This window comes from Gossypium hirsutum, chromosome D12 (genome assembly GCF_007990345.1).
Source record: "Gossypium hirsutum isolate 1008001.06 chromosome D12, Gossypium_hirsutum_v2.1, whole genome shotgun sequence".
NCBI classification, from domain to species: Eukaryota; Viridiplantae; Streptophyta; class Magnoliopsida; order Malvales; family Malvaceae; genus Gossypium; species Gossypium hirsutum.
Window position 1 is genome coordinate 1,678,889 of NC_053448.1, and position 18,592 is coordinate 1,697,480.

Consider the following 18,592-nt stretch of genomic DNA (forward strand, 5'->3'; position numbering starts at 1 on the left):
GTGGACAAAATAAAACTTTGAAAACATAGACAAAAACCACGATATTGTGAACTAAAATAAAAAACAAGAAAATAATCAAAAAATATTATTGAAGAAGTTGTAGCCAGCAACCAACTTGAAAGTTAGCAAGGTCACCAATAAAGCAAAGATTTGAATTTTTTAAAAAATGAGTTACTAAAGTATTTTAAAGAGAAGAAAAGTGATGACTTCTTAAAGGTAAAAGTATTACAAAATTCTTTTGTATTATACTCTGAAATTGCATTTTAGCCCCTCTACTAAAAAATGGATAAATTAGTCTTTTTAAGTTAGATGAGTGAGCAAAACAGCCCCTCGTTAAAATTGAATCATTAAATGTTTGTTTTGGTGTCTATATATAAGGTATAATAATAAATTTAGCCCGCAACCTTTACACATTTATTCAATTTGATCCCTACTCATTTATTAAAAGTAAACTAGAGGATTTTGAAACAAATAACTCTAAATGGTCAAAAAAAACTTAGTAACAAATTAAAAAAAAACCAATTAAACTGTTCTAAATTTTAAAAATTATTAAAAAATAATAAAATTTATAAACAAAATTTATAAAAAAAAAAAGTTATAAAAAGTTTACAATTATAAAATTTTTATTAAAAATAACAATACCAACCTGTTAAAATTGATTTTTTAAAGAATAAATTGAGATTAAATTTCTAAAAGTACCATAGATTTTTTTGGTCTAATGGTTATATGATTTTTGAAAAGCATGGTGATCTTCAATCTCCAACATATAATTAGGATTGACCTGTGTCATCTATTCTTGGTGGCATTGGCACTAGAGTTTTTCATGGGCCGGGTTGGGTCCTAATAAAATTTTAGACCTAATTGCTAGGTCCTAGCTTGACCCAACTCGAAAAATGGGCCTAAATTTTTGCCCAAGCCTGGCTCAGATAAAAATGCAACAACCTGGGTTTGGCCAGTATTAAATTTTTTAATTTTATTTTTATATAAAAAATTAAAAATATAATACACCAAATACACTAAAAATATTAAAATAAATGTTTCCCAATAAATTTTATAACTTTTTTTACCAATTTTTAATAAAAATCATTTTAATAAAAAATTATAATTTTAAAATTTCTATAAAATTTTTAATCAATTTTGTTTATAATTTTTATAATTTTAAAAAAATAATTTTAAAATTTTAAAAAGGATTAATTATTTTTTTAATTTGTTTCTAAGGCATTTTTTACCCTTTAGCTTTATTAGTTTAAAAAATTTATAATTCACTTCCAATAATATAGTCGGGAAAAATTGAATAAATATGATCGAGGGCTAAATTTGTTATTATACATTAAATATAAACACTAAAACGAACATTTAATGGTACAATTTTAATGTAGAAATTGTTTTACTCACTCATCTAGGGTATAGAGATTAATCTACTCGTTTTTTAAAAATACATTTAATTGTTTATGAAAACTCTAGTATTGACTTTAAAATACATTGATTCTTAAACTTAAAAGTGATCTTTTTTAAAGATCTTTATTTTCTCTCATGTTTATTGTTCTCAATATTTAAATATTGATTTTTTTAAAAATGGTTTTCCAAAAAAGAAGAAAAAAAGGATTTGAGTGTAATTATTTGTAATTACATAAGTGTGATATATTTGGGTAATCATTTAATTTGTGAGCCCTGTTGAATTAGACGTAATTTCAGCAACCCAATTACACTTTTCAATTCTTAAGAGAAGGTGAGAATTGGGATGGTTAAGGCAAAAAAATATTTATATTATAAATCCTAAAAAAATATATTATAAAAATAATTTGTATGTTTATAAAGTTATAAAAAAATTATGTTATTTAAATACCAAAAAACTATAAAATTATGATCAAAAAATTTATTATAAAAAATAATTTACATGTTATAAGAGTGTCATAATTTATAAAAAAGGGTTATGCCCAAGAAATATGGACATATAATATTATTTCTGTGTTCATGCTATATATTATAAAAATAATATATTTATTACAATTTTTATTATAACTTATTTATAAAAAAATGACTTATTATATTATTTATAAAAAGTGTTATGAAAGTTTTGGATAATTTGTAATTTTTTTTATAAATGTTATATATTATAATTTTTTATATATTTTTACTTAGTTGACATATTACAAAAGGGAATATAACCTAGTAAAAGTCTTTCCAAATTAAGTTTATATAAGTTTTATAATTAAAAATACAAACTATTTGAATTATGAATCCAAATATTATAAGGTAGATGTTAATTATGCAAATAGAAAAGATTTTCTTGTACCATATCGTTAAATATGATACCATTTCAAAAATTGGTGTCAGACACAAGCACAGTAGACAGCTTAATTTGAGATATTTGAGGTTTCGAAATATAGTTGAGAAGACATTTATTGTTCTAAAAAATACTTTCACCTCCATACTTCAAAGAGTAGATGAAAGGAGATATTGGTAATTTTAATGATGCATATTCAAATTCAGATAATGAACTCAGTCAATGACTAATAATGATGATAAGGAGCATATATTAAATATTAAAGAGGAAATAAGCCAACAAATATTATTTATTTTTATTTTTATTTTTATTAGTAGTTGTATTATCAACTACTTTTTAGATTAACATAATACATATGATGATCTGATTTTAGTTTTTATTTTTGTTACTTGTTTAGAAATTAATTTTATCATACGAATATGGCATAAGAAATTATGATGTAATTATGTTACGATTTTGTACTACCAAACATGTTGCGATTCTAAATTTTTAATATATTTGATATATGGTATATAATATATATGCTATCTTGATTTTATATTATTTAAAATAAAAATTAAATATATTTAATTTTAAAATATTTTATGATATTATTTCTTAATTCACTTGCAATGTCTTTAAATATAATTAATAGTTACATGTAGTAAATTATTATTGTGACAGTTGGAATTTATAAACTATGCCACGTAGATTTTTTTTTTAAACTTATAGTGCGTGTATATATATATATATATGATTAGGTGCATGTGAGGTTAATCGTCATCTATTGGATTGCCACTAAATTTGCAAGAATCAATATTGACCATTGGATTATGCAAGTGGAGCATTATGGAGCAAAATGAGAACCAGCGAAGAACATTGTCATTGTTCTTCCTTTTTTTTTTCAACCATCGGCTAAGAGAAAGAAATTAGAGAAGCTTGTCGTTCTCTTTCTTCCTTGCACCATTCTCTTAAGTTGTCATGAAGCCTTAGTAAACCTCACCATTTAGAGTATTAAGTGAGCATAACCCATTAGAGAAACAATGAATTGAAGAATATAGTTGATGCGAGGGTAACGTCTATACAGATCTTAAAAGTTTCAAAATGATTCAAAGTTATTTCAAAGGAGAAAGCTCGATTTGGCTCAATGATTCTAAACCAAATCCTAATGTTTTGGGCAACAAGCAAAAAGCCTAAAACGAATAATAAAAGAGAATAGAAGAAGAATAACAATGTTTTTGAAGAAAATAAGAAAGTATAAATAAAAAAATCAAAATAAGGTATGATATGGAATAAATAAACTAATGGAGATGGATAGATGGATAATCTTCCAATCGAACCTTCCAAGAAAGATTTTCCGACAAAATCAATGACTCTAATTGACCTTCCAAGAAGGAAACTTTGACAACTTGTAGTGAGAATAAATTCCCCTAAAATCTTGAACGAAATTAAGTAAAAAGAATCTTTTGAATAAAAATAGGAATTGAACCTTGTAAAATAAAATACTCCGAAGAGTGTTAGCAGTCGGGGTCTTCGTGGACTTGTTGCTTTCTTTCAAGACTTTGTTGATCTATTAAGAGGAGCCCAATTAACCATTCCACCTAATGAACTTGAACTTGTCTTAACCCAAGTCCTTTATTGGTTTAATTGGGGTCTTCATTGTTTCTAATCATAATAAGCATTCGAATCCTATTTACTCTAAAAAGTAGGGATAAAAAACTTCGGTTTTACCAAAGAAGTCTATATAATATGATTATTAGTAGTCGTATCATCAAAAATATTAATACAAGTATTGCAACAACTATGAGGAGAAAATTCAATAGTTCATCCAATTTTATTTGAATGAGATGAATTACACAATTGATTAGATAGAACACTAAATGGATCCTTCATAGTGCGCTGCATAGTACGGATCTCAAGTGTAAGATTGCCAAGCCAAGAATCAACATTATGAAACTTCTTTTCAAGCTCATCTCTTAGCTCATTTAGATCACGAGTATTTTTATTGCACTGACCCAAAACATTTTCCAAAGTGATTATGGGTTGATTCGCCTCATTCTCATTGTCAGCTCAATTTGATATGTTCGAAACCTATATGAATCATCCTGAAAACTAAAATACTCAAACAAAGTGAACCTCGTCATTAACTCCAAAAAGGGGTTAGCACTAATAATAATAATCCAAAACTTGTTAATCCTCGAAGTTCCAAATATTTCTAAAATTAAGGGAGGTCGTTTGCTAGCAACAATTAAGCCACACCAATTGAATTAAGTCGCACGGAGGTAGGAAAAGTACAACTTCTTCATTCTACTAACACATGGAAAATAGGATGCATTAGTTAGCATCAAAGAATTAATAAAAACAAAAGAAAAGAAATTCTAAGACTACGAATCAAAGAAAAATTCAGATTTGCCTAAACCTCGAAAAACTGTGAAACAACTCCAATTTTCAATTCTTGATGTTCCTGGCATGCTAAAATCACGAATCTTGTGGGATGCCTCCACAATTAATGAATTTAAGATCTCAAAACTTTGGGCACTAAATTCCAATGACAGAAATTTTCTTTTTTGATTTTTTTTTTTAAATTAATGACTTTTTTACTTTTTTTTGCTGGAAATTTCTTTTCATTGTAATCTAGTGTAAAAAGTATAGGATTAAAATTTAAGGTCAAAATAAGATCATTCACCCCTCTGTCTAATTAACCAATGTAAATTTTCTAGGAAAAAAATAGTTTTGAGACACTTGAAATATTTTTCAGTAAGAAAACTAATGAAGCATGAGTTTAGGGATACTGAGAGGTTACAAGGGCAGTAGGGGCACATCAAATAGGATCAACTTTATGTTGTTCAAGGCAAGGGAAAACCAAATCGAATAGAAAACCCTATCTCAACGACTAAGCAACTTGAATGGAAAAATTAGGATATTGAAACTTGAAATCGAACAAGAAGATAAAGCATTAGGGAAAAAAAGTTCTAATAAACATAGTCAAGATTAATAAAGATATGGAGAAGATGGAAAAGGACTGGTGATGAAAAGGCGATGCCCTATGAAACCCTTTGAAAAAGAATCTTCAAGAAGCATCACAAATGGTTTTAACCAACCCCTAAGGCTGAACCCTAGTAAATTGGAGGGTGAAGAGCTTCCCACATCTTCAAGAAGAACACCAAGAAGAAAACAACTTCTAAAACAAACAAGAGAGACATCCTGCAAAGAAAGAAACTGAAAGAGTTGTATTGAATCAAATAATGAAACTCCTAAGTATAATGAAACTCTAATTAATCTAAGCAAGAAATAGTTCTGGTTGAACTAACCTTTCTTGGTCCCTATATTTTTATAATGTTAATTAGTCCAACTAGTTAATATCCTTAACTTTTCAATTAAAACGTTACGTTGTTATATATAATTTGAATACCCTAAGAGTCTTAAAGACCGACATGAGGTTTCCTTTTTCTTTTAGGTTTGTGTCGATCATACCCTCTCTTTTTTTTTGTACTTTTAGAAAAAATGATTAAATTTCAATTTAGATTCTTCTATTATGCCTAAATTTAGATTTTAACTGCTACACTTTAATTTCTAATGTAATTTGATCCCTATACTTTTATAATGTTATTAATTAGTCAAAATAGTTAATACATTAATTTTTTTATTAAAATATTACTTGATTATATATAATATAAATGCTCTAAAGGTCTTAGAGATGAATACATAGCTTTCTATTTCTTTTAGATTTACCTTACTTTTTTTTTATATATATTATAAGACAATAATCAAACTTCAGTTTTAGCCTTATACTCTGCTAAAACTTGGGATACAATCTATATACTCTATTTTTTTTTGTACATAATTTAATTTTTCTACTTTTATAATGTCATTAGTTAATCTAAATATTTAATATTGTTAACTATTTTAAACAAAATACTCACATCAATTTTTCTTAGGAACAATATTCCAACAAAAAACATTATTTTATCATGACGAGTTAGACTGAATGTTTTTAAGAAAAAGGTCCATATAACATTTCAATGTTATTCTTATTGTTACATGATTACCAAGTGATTTTTTTTTAAATTTCAAAATATCACATTAATGAATTTAATAGAAGAATTTTAACCATGGTAGTAATTGGACCTAAATTTTTAAATCCAAAAAGTAGAGGGTCTAAATTTATAAAACTAAGAGTAGGATCAAAGTATATTTTAACCTTTCAATTTGTACTCTATAATTTGACACACACAAGTAATCAACCCAATGCGAAGTAAAGGAATCGTACTAGTAGTGTTAAAAAGATAATCAACCCAATGAAATGGTAAATACATTAGTGAAGTGGATAGCATATTGTAAATAGCACTTGTTATGTATAGTGATAAATGTGTTATAAGGGAATTGTTGGTAAGTATGGAATTGGTATAAACATGAGTAAAAGGTGTTATTGCCTATGATTTAGACTGAATCAATAAATTGTTAATGTGCATATATTGGCTTGGTTGTTTTGAAAAGGTACGTATTATATAATTTTTGGTTCAACCTCCTCTAAAGCATGTGAGGATTTTGTTAACCTCGTGAAAATTGAATTTGCACTACACCAAAACAAGTTTTTAGCGGCGCTTTTTTAGGCCTTTAGCGGCGCTTTCAAAAGCGCTGCAAAAAATGCCGCTAATGAAAGCGTCACTAACTTTAGCAGCGTTTTCAGAAATAAACGCCGCTAAAGATCATGGCCTTTAGCGGCGTTTGTGGGAAAAGCGCCGCTAAAGACCATGATCTTTAGCGGCGCATTCCTACAAACGCCGCTAAAGACCATGACCTTTAGCGGCGCTGTTACCACAAACGCCATTATAGGTCATAACTTTTTTAGTGGCGCTTATATTACAAACACCGCTATAAAAACGACTTTTAGCGACGCTTTTTCACAAACGCCACTAAAAACATAACTTCTAAAACAAATTTAATTAAATAATATTTATTTCTTTGATAAATATTATATATTGTTTTATTTTTATATTTAAACTTTAAACTATATACTTTTAAGGATAAAAAAATTAATTAAATTAAATTTTCTATTAAAATTTTAACTTTAAAGGTAAATATAAAAATTAATGAATTTAAATTTAGAATTAAAATATTATGTTCAAACTCATATAATCTATATTAACTCAGCCAAATATAAAAGAAGTTCAAAACAAGTAATAATTAACAATCATGGTTAAAGAAGCTAGTATACAAGGTAGCTACAAAACCCTATTTCAATAATACCTAATTCAAGTTCCGACTAAGATAAACGACCATGGAATGCAACATTAAATAACACTCTACTTGAAGAAGCGCTAAGCCTTGGCTTTTCCAGCTTGAAGAGATTGAATCCTCCACTACACCTTCAATATCTAAAGGATGCAAAACCAAATGATCAGATAAACCAACAAACTTGGCAAACAACAGAGATGTTAAAAATAAAAAATATATATAGCCATTAAGGCTCAAAAAATAAATATAACAAACAATTATGTGCAGCTTTAGTAGCAGGTTGAACCATACTAACAAACAATCTCAATCATAGCTCTTCCATGTGTCACAAATAGGCATTCTTTCTAATGATTGTCTAAACTATTCAATTTTTTAACAAGGAACAATAGTATTAATTTGCAAAAAACAGAACAGAAACATGCAGCACTACTGTTGTTTAACGCTATATAGAAATGTCTTATATAGCATAAAAGAGAACTAAGGCACAGAAAAAAGAACACCATAATAATTAAATTGATCATTGATATATTCAATTTTTCCAAGTTTTTCCATGAATCTGAAGGGTCATAACTCTATACCCATCATGTCCAAACATGATTCCAACATTGGTGCCAGACTCAGGTATTTCAAGAAACATAAAAAATCGTAGCAACATTGGCCAACAGAAGGAATAATTATACCTTGGTCAAGCAGTATATCGCCGCTCGTCTTGCCAGCCAACATAGCAAGTGGAGCCTGTGTGTTGCCTTCCTCATCAAAGACAACCCTTGTCCCCACAGGCCTATGAACATTGATCTTCAGCTTTTTTTTCTTCAAGATCCGTGTTGCTGACCTGAAAATAAGAAAACCAGCTCAAAAACTGATTTCAAGTAATGGAGTACAAATAAAACAAATCATTAAGGTAAAACTACCCAAGGGCATACATAATTGACTAATGTAAAACGATCTACCTATTCTCAGAAAAAGAAAAACTAGAATCTGTGCAAGTTACCACATAACCAGGTAAGCTTACGAGCCAAAGCAACTATATAAAAGAATTTACCATTTAACCTACTAGTACATAAATGAAATTATTTTTTCATTATTGCAACTAATATAATCATAAATAATTTAAGAAAACAATTAAAAAACAACTCTTATCTACCTAAAGCATAAGAATTCAAAATCTTTTAGATTATTTGATAAATAAAATATTTTATCTTTCTTGCCAATAAAATAAATTAAATTAAAAAACAAGAATCAAATTAGTTCAACCCCATGTCTTTAGTCAAATTTAATTAAACCTCAAGTTCTTTGTCAAAAGAAAAGAATATATATAAAAAACCAAGAAAACAGATACCTAGTTTGATTGGCAAAACTTCGTTTTCTTTGGTAGGCGGCCATTGGGAAGATTAACAATTAATTAAGAAGATGAAAAGAGATAAACCTTGAAGAGTTTTTGCAAGCAAATTGATTAAACTTCTTCTATGTTCGAATTTTTTGATATTCGATTCTTGTTTTTATTTTATTTTATTTTATTTTATTGGTAAAATATTTTATTTTCATATGGCATATTATTATTTGAAGTACAAAATGTTTTCAGGCAGTACAGAGAAACCCTTATCTACCTAAAGCATAAGAATTCAAACAAAGGAACTGAGCTTCACTGATTATGTATAATTAACATATAAAATAGTACAAATTAAAACTAAAAAAAATATTAACATATAAAATAAAAAAAGTTTTTTTAAATAAAAAAGTTTTTCTTTAATCATGTGAGCCAGTCACCCAATAAAACACAATTTACTTTTTCATACCTACTTACTGCTTACAGCTACTACTTTCTTTCTTTTTTTCCTTTCAAATCTTACAGACAGCTACTAATTGAAGGTTGAATAATGCAACTAACAAACATAAATAATAATTAAATCGATTAACCAATTCCATGCTGTGGTGCAAGTCCAGTGGCCACATACTTGCATGAATTGTTTACATTTTTCATTAAGTACTTAATTTCTAGATATTTTTCACTTGGATGAAAATTTCACTTCAATTTTTGTAAGAATCATTTACCAAGTTCACACATATATTGCTTGAATGAACCAATAATGCAAGACACACAGTTAACAAAGTTCACGATTACCATTAAGCATTAAATTACATGTAATTTATAATAAAATGTTAGAATTTGAGAGTATATCATGTTGGTTTTCTCTATTTTTGCTTCTCCCAAAGAGCAGAGATCAAATATTACCTTATTTCATTATGATAGTTCTGCTTCATACTCACCTTTCTAAAAGGAGCTGATGCATTTATGGAAGGACTTGGAAGTCTTTGTGTCTTGTTGTATAATTCGACCATGTGACATTTCACCTGAGTAAGATAAAATAAAGGAATTGTCTCATCTATAAATCAAACTTGAAATGATATTCACATTTGTCAGTAGATAACATAATTTCTTTCCCCTTCTTCAGACCACATGCCATAAGTCAGAAACATAACCATCGTAGTTACCTTTGGTAACAGGTTCCTCTGTCAATCCAGTAGACTGCATTTCTAATATACAGACTTCAGGCTCCGTTTATCAATAAGTTGGAAGGATTATCAAAGAAAGGCTAAAAGACAAATAAGACATGCAAAGATTTAATCACTTACAGCAAACTGGTTAGTTAAATCCTGATGCTGAAGAAGCTCACACTAAACTCCGATACTGCAAAAGGATAAACACTCATCATTTTAGAAGATGAGTAGTGAATAAAATGTTTGAGACTATTTTGCATAAAGCGCTCCATTTCCATGAAATAAAATAAGGAACTAGAATACAACACTAACCATGGTAAAAAATCAGAACAAGGCAGGCATATAGCTACAGAGTAGCCATCACACATGGCAGATATGCTTCAAGGAGCAAGCTTTAAATCAAACATATTAATTATAAACACTAAAAGATGTAATTTTTTTCTTTTCCTTGGAACCAAAAACAAAAATCAAACATCATTTTTACTTACAAGAAGCAAACTGTAAAAATCCAAAATTCAAATTTATGAACTGCAAAGTTGCCCTAGAGAGTAACAACATACATAGAGGAACTTCTTAAGATCTCTTCCTGAAGCAATATCCCGCAAGACGGTAAAATCCAGGTTAGTCTCAAACCTAAGTGCTTCGGCAAACTCTATAATTGGATCCTTAGGTATATGAAACTTTTAATAAATTGACAATCCCAAAATTTATTCGCTTTAATAAAGCAAAAAAGAAAGAAAGTAATATTTACTAGAGATAATCGCATCCATTTAGTCAAAGATTCAGAGCTAAAAGTGTCAAGAAAAAAAACAGATTATGCACTAAACAAGGAATATTTCAGAGTTGAATAAGAGTGGGAAAAATAATGCAAGTTTCAAGACGAAGAACAAAGAACAAACAGAGATAATCGTTTCCTTGATTTCCTGGTTCTGGGTTCTTTGATTTTGGACCTCTTTTATCCATTTGAGAGTTTTAAGACGAAGAACAAACAAGTTGGAATGAAACACAGAGTTGAATAAGCTTTTGGATTTTTTCTTGGAGGTGGGAAATTAGGGATTTTAGGGGGGAAGGTTGAGGATTTCGGTGGGAAGGAAATTTTATAAAATGGTGCTAATTTTTTAAAGGAAAATATTTTTTTATTTTTTTTCGGCGTTTTTTAAAAAAATACTGTTATTGCTTACTTTTAGCTGCGTTTTTCATAAAAAGGCCGTAAAAAATTTTTTATTTTGAACAAAATGACCCCATTTTGCTATTCTAAAAAAATTTTATTTTGTTTTTTATAAATTGATTTAAATTTTGCGGCGTTTTTAAAAAACGCCGCTATTTCATCTTGAACAAAATGACGTCGTTTTGCTATGCTAAAAATTTTTTATTTTATTTTTTATATATTGATTTGTTTTTTGTGGCGTTTTTATAAAAAAACGCCGCTATTTCATTTTCAGCAAAATGACACCGTTTTGCTATGCTAAAAAATTTTTATTTTATTTTTTATAAATTGATTTATTTTTTGCGGCATTTTTTTTTAAAAACGCCGCTATTGCTTACCTTTAGCGGCATTTTTATGAGAAATGCCGCAAAAAATTTTTCATTTTGAACAAAATGACGCCGTTTTGCTATGCTAAAAATTTTTTATTTTATTTTTTATATATATTGATTTGTTTTTTGCGGCGTTTTTTATAAAAACGCCGCAATTTCATTTTCAGCAAAATGACGCCGTTTTGCTATACTAAAAAATTTTTATTTTATTTTTTTATAAATTGATTTATTTTTTGCGGGCTATTGCTTACCTTTAGCGGCGTTTTTATGAGAAACGCCGCAAAAATTTTTCATTTTGAACAAAATGACGCCGTTTTGCTATGCTAAAAATTTTTTATTTTTATTTTTATAAATTGATTTCTTATAAAATAAAAAAAACAAGTACTCTCAAAATAAATATTATATATTTTAATAAGAAAACAAATGATAAAATGGTTGTAATTAATTATTAAGTTAGAATTATCTAAATTAAATAATTACCTATATATCCGTTTCATTTTTATTTTTGTATTTTTTTCTTATAATTTGGTCCTCTCTAAAATAAATAATTATACATAAATATCCATATCAATCTATTACTTTTTTTAACTTATTTATTAATTCTATTTAAACTAATATTTAAATATATCAAATGGTTTAGATTAAATTTTTTTTAAATATAAAAACATTAATTAATTGTATAAAATTTTATCATTTAACAAATCTCAAGTAAACCTTAACCTTAAACCCTCTAAATTAACCATTCAACACATATAAAGTCTATCTATTATATATCTCTTAAATAATTTAAACCATACTCATAATTTCAATATATTTGATTTATTATTATCTATTTTACAATTATATGAGAACATATTTAAAATATAAATTAAAAAATAATTAATCTAAATTCAAAACCTTAACTCGATCCCTGAATCCCTAAACTTTAAATCCCTAACTCTTAACCCCTAACATCTAACCCCTAAACTCCTAACCCTTAAACCTTAAATCTCAACCCTTAAACCATAATCCCTAATTCATAATCCCTAAATCCATACTCCCTAAACCTTAAAATATGAACTCCTAAACCGACTTTAAATCTTAAATTAATCATATACCCTAAACTAAAAACCCTAAACAAATTTATTATTATCTCTTTTACAATTATATAAGAACATATTTAAAATATAAATTAAAAAATAATTAATCTAAACCCAAAACCCTAACTCGGCCCCTGAATCCCTAGCATGTCTAACCCTTAAATCCCTAACCCTCTAACCCCTAAACCTTAAATCCCAACCCCTAATCCATAATCCCTAAACCCATACTTCCCTAAACCTTAAAATATGAACTCCTAAACCGGCCTTAAATCTTAAATAAATCATATACCCTAAACCAAAAACCCTAAACAAATTTATTTTATCTCTTTTACAATTATTTTAAATAATAGTATTTTAATTTTTCCATGTGTTTATTTCAAATTATTTCTACGTGTCATTATTTTTTTCTGAAGATTTTAAATATTCAATTAGAAATAAATTGAATTTTATTTAATATGAATAAACCAATTAAGATAAAATATTTTTAGCTGCGCTTTTCCAAAAATGCCGCCAAAGCCCCCAGCATTTTTGGCCGCTAAATCCCTAAAAGCTCAAAAAACGGCGTCGTTGGGCTTAGAATTTTTTGCGGCGCTTTCTCAAAAACGCCGCTAAAGCCCTGAGCATTAGCGGCGCTTTCTTAAAAATGCCGCTAAATCCCCAAAAGCTCAAAAAACAGCGTCGTTGGGCTCAGGTTTTTTGCGGCGCTTTCTTAAAAACGCCGCAAAAGCCCTGAGCATTAGCGGCGCTTTCTTAAAAAACGCCACTAAATCCCCGAAAGCTAACAAAACGGTGTCGTTGGGTTTAGGATTTCTTGCGGCGTTTTTGAGGAAGCGCCGCTAAATCCTTGAGCATTAGCGGCGCTTTACTAAAAACGCCGCTAAATCCCCGAAAGCTCACAAAACGGCGTCGTTGGGCTTAAGTTTTTTTGCGGCACTTTTATCAAAAACACCGCTAAAGCCCTGAGCATTAGTGGCGCTTTCTTAAAAACGCCACTAAACCCCCGAAAGCTTGGGAAACGGTGTCGTTGGGCTTAGGTTTTTTGCGGCGCTTTCTCAAAAACGCCGCTAATGCTTATTTTCAGTGGCGTTTTCCTTAAAGCGCTACTAATGATCGATCGTTAGCGGCGTTTTTTATCCAAACGCCACTAAAAACGCCGCTAAAAGCCTGTTTTGGTGTAGTGTTGGGATGAGCATATAGTAGGTGAGTTAACTTTTTAAACAACTTAATGAATACACTTTCATTTGTTAAGAAAAATATGCTTGTGGATGGTTAAAAAAGTTTGGGTTAAAAACTAGAAAATCTCTTAGAACACCAATTGGGTTAAATGACAAAATCACCAAGGATGAATATGGTGTGCCAACAAATTTGGCCATGTAAGTGTAATTACTATATCTTACAACCAACAAACCTGATCTTTGTCATAATGTTATAATATATGCAAGATATCAAGCTTTACCAAAGGAGTCTCATTAGAAAGCAGTTAAGAGACTTATAAGATATGTCATTAGTACATTAATTTTAGGCATTTGATTCACTAAAAGCACTAATCACAATCTTGTAGGGTACTTTGGTGCTAACTAGGAAGGGAATTTGGATGATCCAAGAAGCATTTGAGGAGCATATGTATCTAGTCTCGTGGAATAACAAAAAAGCATAATTTTATCTCTTAGCCCGCTGCAAAAGTTGAGTACATTACGATTGGAGGACGTTGTACTCAAGATTTATATTGAGTTGGTTGAAGGTATTCTTTATGCATATTATCTTACTAGTTTCATGGGAGGATTGATTGTTATTGATGTAATATGTTAGCAAGTCCCGATTTCTTATATATAGAGACTTGTATTTGTAAAGACGATGTGCTGAACTGAGAAACATTTATTCTTGTTCATTGAGAAACGTTTTAGTTGAGTGCATTTTGTGAAAAATCAAGTTTGCCAGAGGAGAGTTGTCTAGATCTTAAGTACAAAAGTGAAGAGTCTAATCTAATGAGTGTTAGAGGTTGTAATCACTTATTGTATGAGTTGCTAAAATAGTGGGTTATCTCTCTAGACAAAAGCCCCATAAATGTAGGGAAACTAAACTACGTAAACATATTGGGCGTTCATTGTTTTTCTACCTTGTTCATTCTTCAACATTGTTTCTAGCACTGCTCCTGTTCTGCTTGCAAATAACAATTTTGAAATTCCAGAATCAAAATCAAATGTCTAATAAGTATAATTGTACAAAATCAAACTTCAAGTATCAAATTACATATTAGATGAAAGTTCATGTATAATTTTGATATTTATCTCTTTATATAATTTAACTTATTTTTCTTAAAGGAAATATAAATAAGATATATAATATTTTTTTTTCAATATTAAAAATATATTTTATAATATTTTTATATATTATTATAATTAAATTTAAATACTATTAGTAAACATATAAGCAAACTGAGTTAGCTCTGGCTTCCAAATTGCTTGAAAAGAAGACCTTCCAACCCACGTCCCAGCCATGGTTTCAACTTCCAACTCACTACAAACATTTGGAAACTTTTTTTAAATAATCTATTTTATCACATTTTTTTAATTAGTCAAGCCTTCTTTTATTGACCAAAAGAGAAAAAAAGCTCAAGTTTTTAGCCTACTCAGAACCATTATTATTGCAAGGGTTGGCATTCTCCTCACTTTCTACATTATTAATCACGAGGTTAAGAGCAATCATCACACTACACTTTATAATTATTTGAAAACCAATTTAGAATGTTTAAAAAAAATTAAGACTACACGAGAAATTATAATCATGAATAATTATTATATCTACATATCATTAGATAACGATATGAATTATACAATTGAATTTTAATTTAGTTGAAAAATTATTAAATAATTAATTGAAAAAATAAAATTGAAAAAGTTATATTAAATGAATAGGACAGTGGATCTACCATGATTAATGATTAAACAACATCTAAATTTTGAGAGCTTAAGTCATCCCCCCATTAAACACAAAAAAGAATAAAGAGTAATTTCTCAAATTGAATATCATCATCATCATCCATTTTTAAAAAGAAAAAACAGAGAGAATAAATCGGCAAGTGACAGGTTGTGAACACTACATTTCAACTCTCTCTTGAATCACCCTCTTTTCTTCTTCTTTTCTTCTCATTTCACCTCAATCCCGTCGGGTGCTTTCTTGTTGTTGTTAGAGAGTCACCAATGAGCTCCATTATGCAGAGCTTTCAAAAGAGCCGATCACTCCCCCTCTCTCAAACTCAATCCAAAGAGCAAGCGGCATTGCCAGCCCTACGAAGAAGGCTTTCCTCTTTGTCTCTTAAATTACATCCTTCCATCTCTTCGCCATCAGCGCCGTCATGGGCCTTCCCCAGATCCAAGTCTTTGTCTTCCATGGGAGACTATGCTGGTAGCTCCATCAGGAAATGGTGGGACTGGGGATGGTCTTGGGTTCTTTCCAGAAAACCCATGTTTGCTCAAGACCTTGAAATGAATGAAGAAGAAACGAGGGTTCTAGGTTGCCACAACAAAGGCAGCTGGAGGCATGTTTTCTACAAGCTAAGATCCGAGATCAAGAAACGCATGGGATCTGACAAAGTTGGCCTCCCACAAACTTGCAGGTACGATTCTTTATCCTACTCCAAGAATTTTGGGGTTGGAAACAAAATCTACGGTTGATGGTTTGGATTTTTGGAATGCTTCAATGGAGGTGTTCGAAGAAAGTCCTAAACGGGAAATTAAATAAGCAATGCAGTGCTTCAAGGTTCAGATCATCACATCATCAGAGTCTAGATTTATATATTCTTCCCGCCCCCGCCCCCTTCTGCCTCTTGTTTTCTTCTTTCTTGAGTTGTCAGCTTTTCCTTTTTCTTATCATAATCCAAGTGATTGGTGAAAAAGATAAACAATAGCATGTAGTTAACTTGTTTTGTAATATAATATGGTTTTGCTTGGAAGAGCAGAGTTAAAAACTCCTCCTTGTTGGTTTACTCCAATAATTACAATCTATATGGCTATGGAGTGTACCTTCGAAGTTCAAAGAGGAAAGTTACAGAAACAGGGTGAATTCACTGTGTCACTCAGCATCTCTTGGCTACAACCCAAGACGTCATTAGAGTGTAATTTTTGTTTTTGTTTTTTATTTTCATTTTTTTTTCAGCTTCAATTGCGTAATCATTACAAGTATTGTGTTTCTTTTATTTATTTATGTATGTATCTAATGCAATATATATATGTATATATGGCAATTAAAAAGAATGAAATACCTTCCATATCACATAGATTTCGTGGTTCGTATAAGGATTTCCATTTTCTATAAATATTAAAAATTTTGGTGAGCAAAATTGAAATTCTTTAAATAATTTAAGTGATTAGATAGTTTATTTTAATGTTTTTATATCAATTTTATTAAAAATTTATCAATTTAATTACTATTTTAAATATTTAAAAAATTATGATCATACAATAGTAAAAAACTATAAAATCACGACATTAAAACAATTTAGCCTTTTTTATTAAATAAAATAAATTATAAAAACTATAAAATATAAACATAAAACTAAAAAAATATTTATCAATTTAATTACTATTTTTTTTGCCAGCACCGTTTGTAGAGACACAGGTGTAGCAGTCATGTAAAATCTAGGTGGGTGGCACTGCAGAGACAAAAGTAGAATTCCAATTATTTGGCAGCACCGCTTGACATGCCAATCAACCATGTGTCCTTTCATTATATCCACTGCTGTCATGAATGTAATGGACAATATTTCTCATGTAAATTTGCTTCTTCATTTCCTTGCAAGAAGAGGTCTTTATTTGTTAATGCTGATCTTACCTGTTCCTATGATTTGCCACTTATTGTTATTAATAATCTAAGAGAATAGAAGGAGTTTCGGTATTTTATAAAAATAAATAAAATAAAATAAACTAAGGGCTGAGTTATGCAAAAAAAAAAAAGGGTGTCGGTGGTTAAATGTGGTGTTTTCCTTATAATATACAAATATAAAGTCACATCACCGACCAATTTCCATAATAAGAGTAGCATTATTTTATTCAACGTTAACAAATTTTTATATTATTTTCATCAATATATTTTCAAATTATTCACGGAATTAAATAACTAATTTATTTTATACAAATGAGAATCAAATTACCTTAACCGCGTTTAATGATTGCATAAAATAATAATTTTACTTGTAAAAAAAAAAATTGTGTATTGCCTGTAAATAATTTGGGGGCGATGAAGATGGGCATGTGCTACACATGTGTATTCTAGTTTGATGTTAATTCATGCCAACTAACAACAAGCCTTTTAGTTGGATCCAGACCATGGGGAAACAAAATAATAATAATAATTAAAAAAATAAAACGGTCCGATAATATGCGATTTATTTATGTAATTAATTTTTTTACTCTACTCTACAATACACTTGTCAAACCCTTAATTCGTCTGTAAAATTTTAAAAATTTGATGTATTTAATTAAGAAATATATAAATTTATGATTGCGTAATTGTAATTAATTCTTTCTATTAAAAATATTGAACGCAAGCACTTAAATCATCTGTCTTCATCATTCTATCAATCTTCACAACAATATATGCGACAAAAGGAAATGATAGAAAAGAGAAATGTTAGATGAAAAAACAAATTATAGCTTCATATGTTCATAGGATAGCATTTTCATGCAGGAAAGAAAAAACCTAAAGCAAAAGTATTATTATTTTAAAAGAATTTCGAAACAAGTGTCTTCAAAATTTACTCAATAGGTTGAATTCATGGCATAATTCAATTAATTATATATTCAAGTCTGTTATTGTGGTTGTATTCCAGTGGTGATAATAGGTATGGACCAAGAATTAGTGGGGTTGAACATTGAGGAAGGGAGAGGAGGAAGCTTGACAGGTCATTTTGGGGGAAAATGATTCGAAGCCAACTTTTGAGTTTTGTTTGGTAGAAGCTTTTTAACCACTACTATTA

At 29.0% G+C, this 18,592-nt stretch overlaps 2 protein-coding genes across 30 annotated transcripts; one reads left to right on the forward strand and one right to left on the reverse strand.

The window, feature by feature from the left end:
* Positions 1-7,427: 7,427 nt before the first annotated feature.
* LOC107904926 (DEAD-box ATP-dependent RNA helicase 32) lies at positions 7,428-11,110 on the reverse strand. 29 transcript variants are annotated; one of them, XM_041108157.1, is made up of 6 exons: positions 10,903-11,086; positions 10,139-10,193; positions 9,998-10,031; positions 9,773-9,856; positions 8,185-8,336; positions 7,428-7,644 (listed from the first exon to the last, which is right to left on the reverse strand). In XM_041108157.1, exons 4-6 carry the CDS (start codon positions 9,793-9,795, stop codon positions 7,517-7,519), a joined length of 303 nt encoding a protein of 100 aa, XP_040964091.1. In that variant the 5' UTR covers positions 9,796-9,856; positions 9,998-10,031; positions 10,139-10,193; positions 10,903-11,086; the 3' UTR covers positions 7,428-7,516. The 29 variants fall into 29 exon arrangements, with proteins under 29 accessions (XP_040964091.1, XP_016686951.2, XP_040964090.1 ...); XM_016831462.2 differs by having other exon boundaries at positions 9,738-9,856; XM_041108156.1 differs by having other exon boundaries at positions 9,998-10,039.
* Positions 11,111-15,620: 4,510 nt separating this feature from the next.
* Positions 15,621-17,454, forward strand: LOC107929349 (uncharacterized). Its single transcript, XM_016860749.2, has 2 exons — positions 15,621-16,234; positions 17,216-17,454. The coding sequence occupies exons 1-2, from the start codon at positions 15,819-15,821 to the stop codon at positions 17,250-17,252; spliced, it is 453 nt and encodes a 150-aa protein (XP_016716238.2). The 5' UTR covers positions 15,621-15,818; the 3' UTR covers positions 17,253-17,454.
* The last annotated feature ends 1,138 nt before the right edge of the window (positions 17,455-18,592 follow it).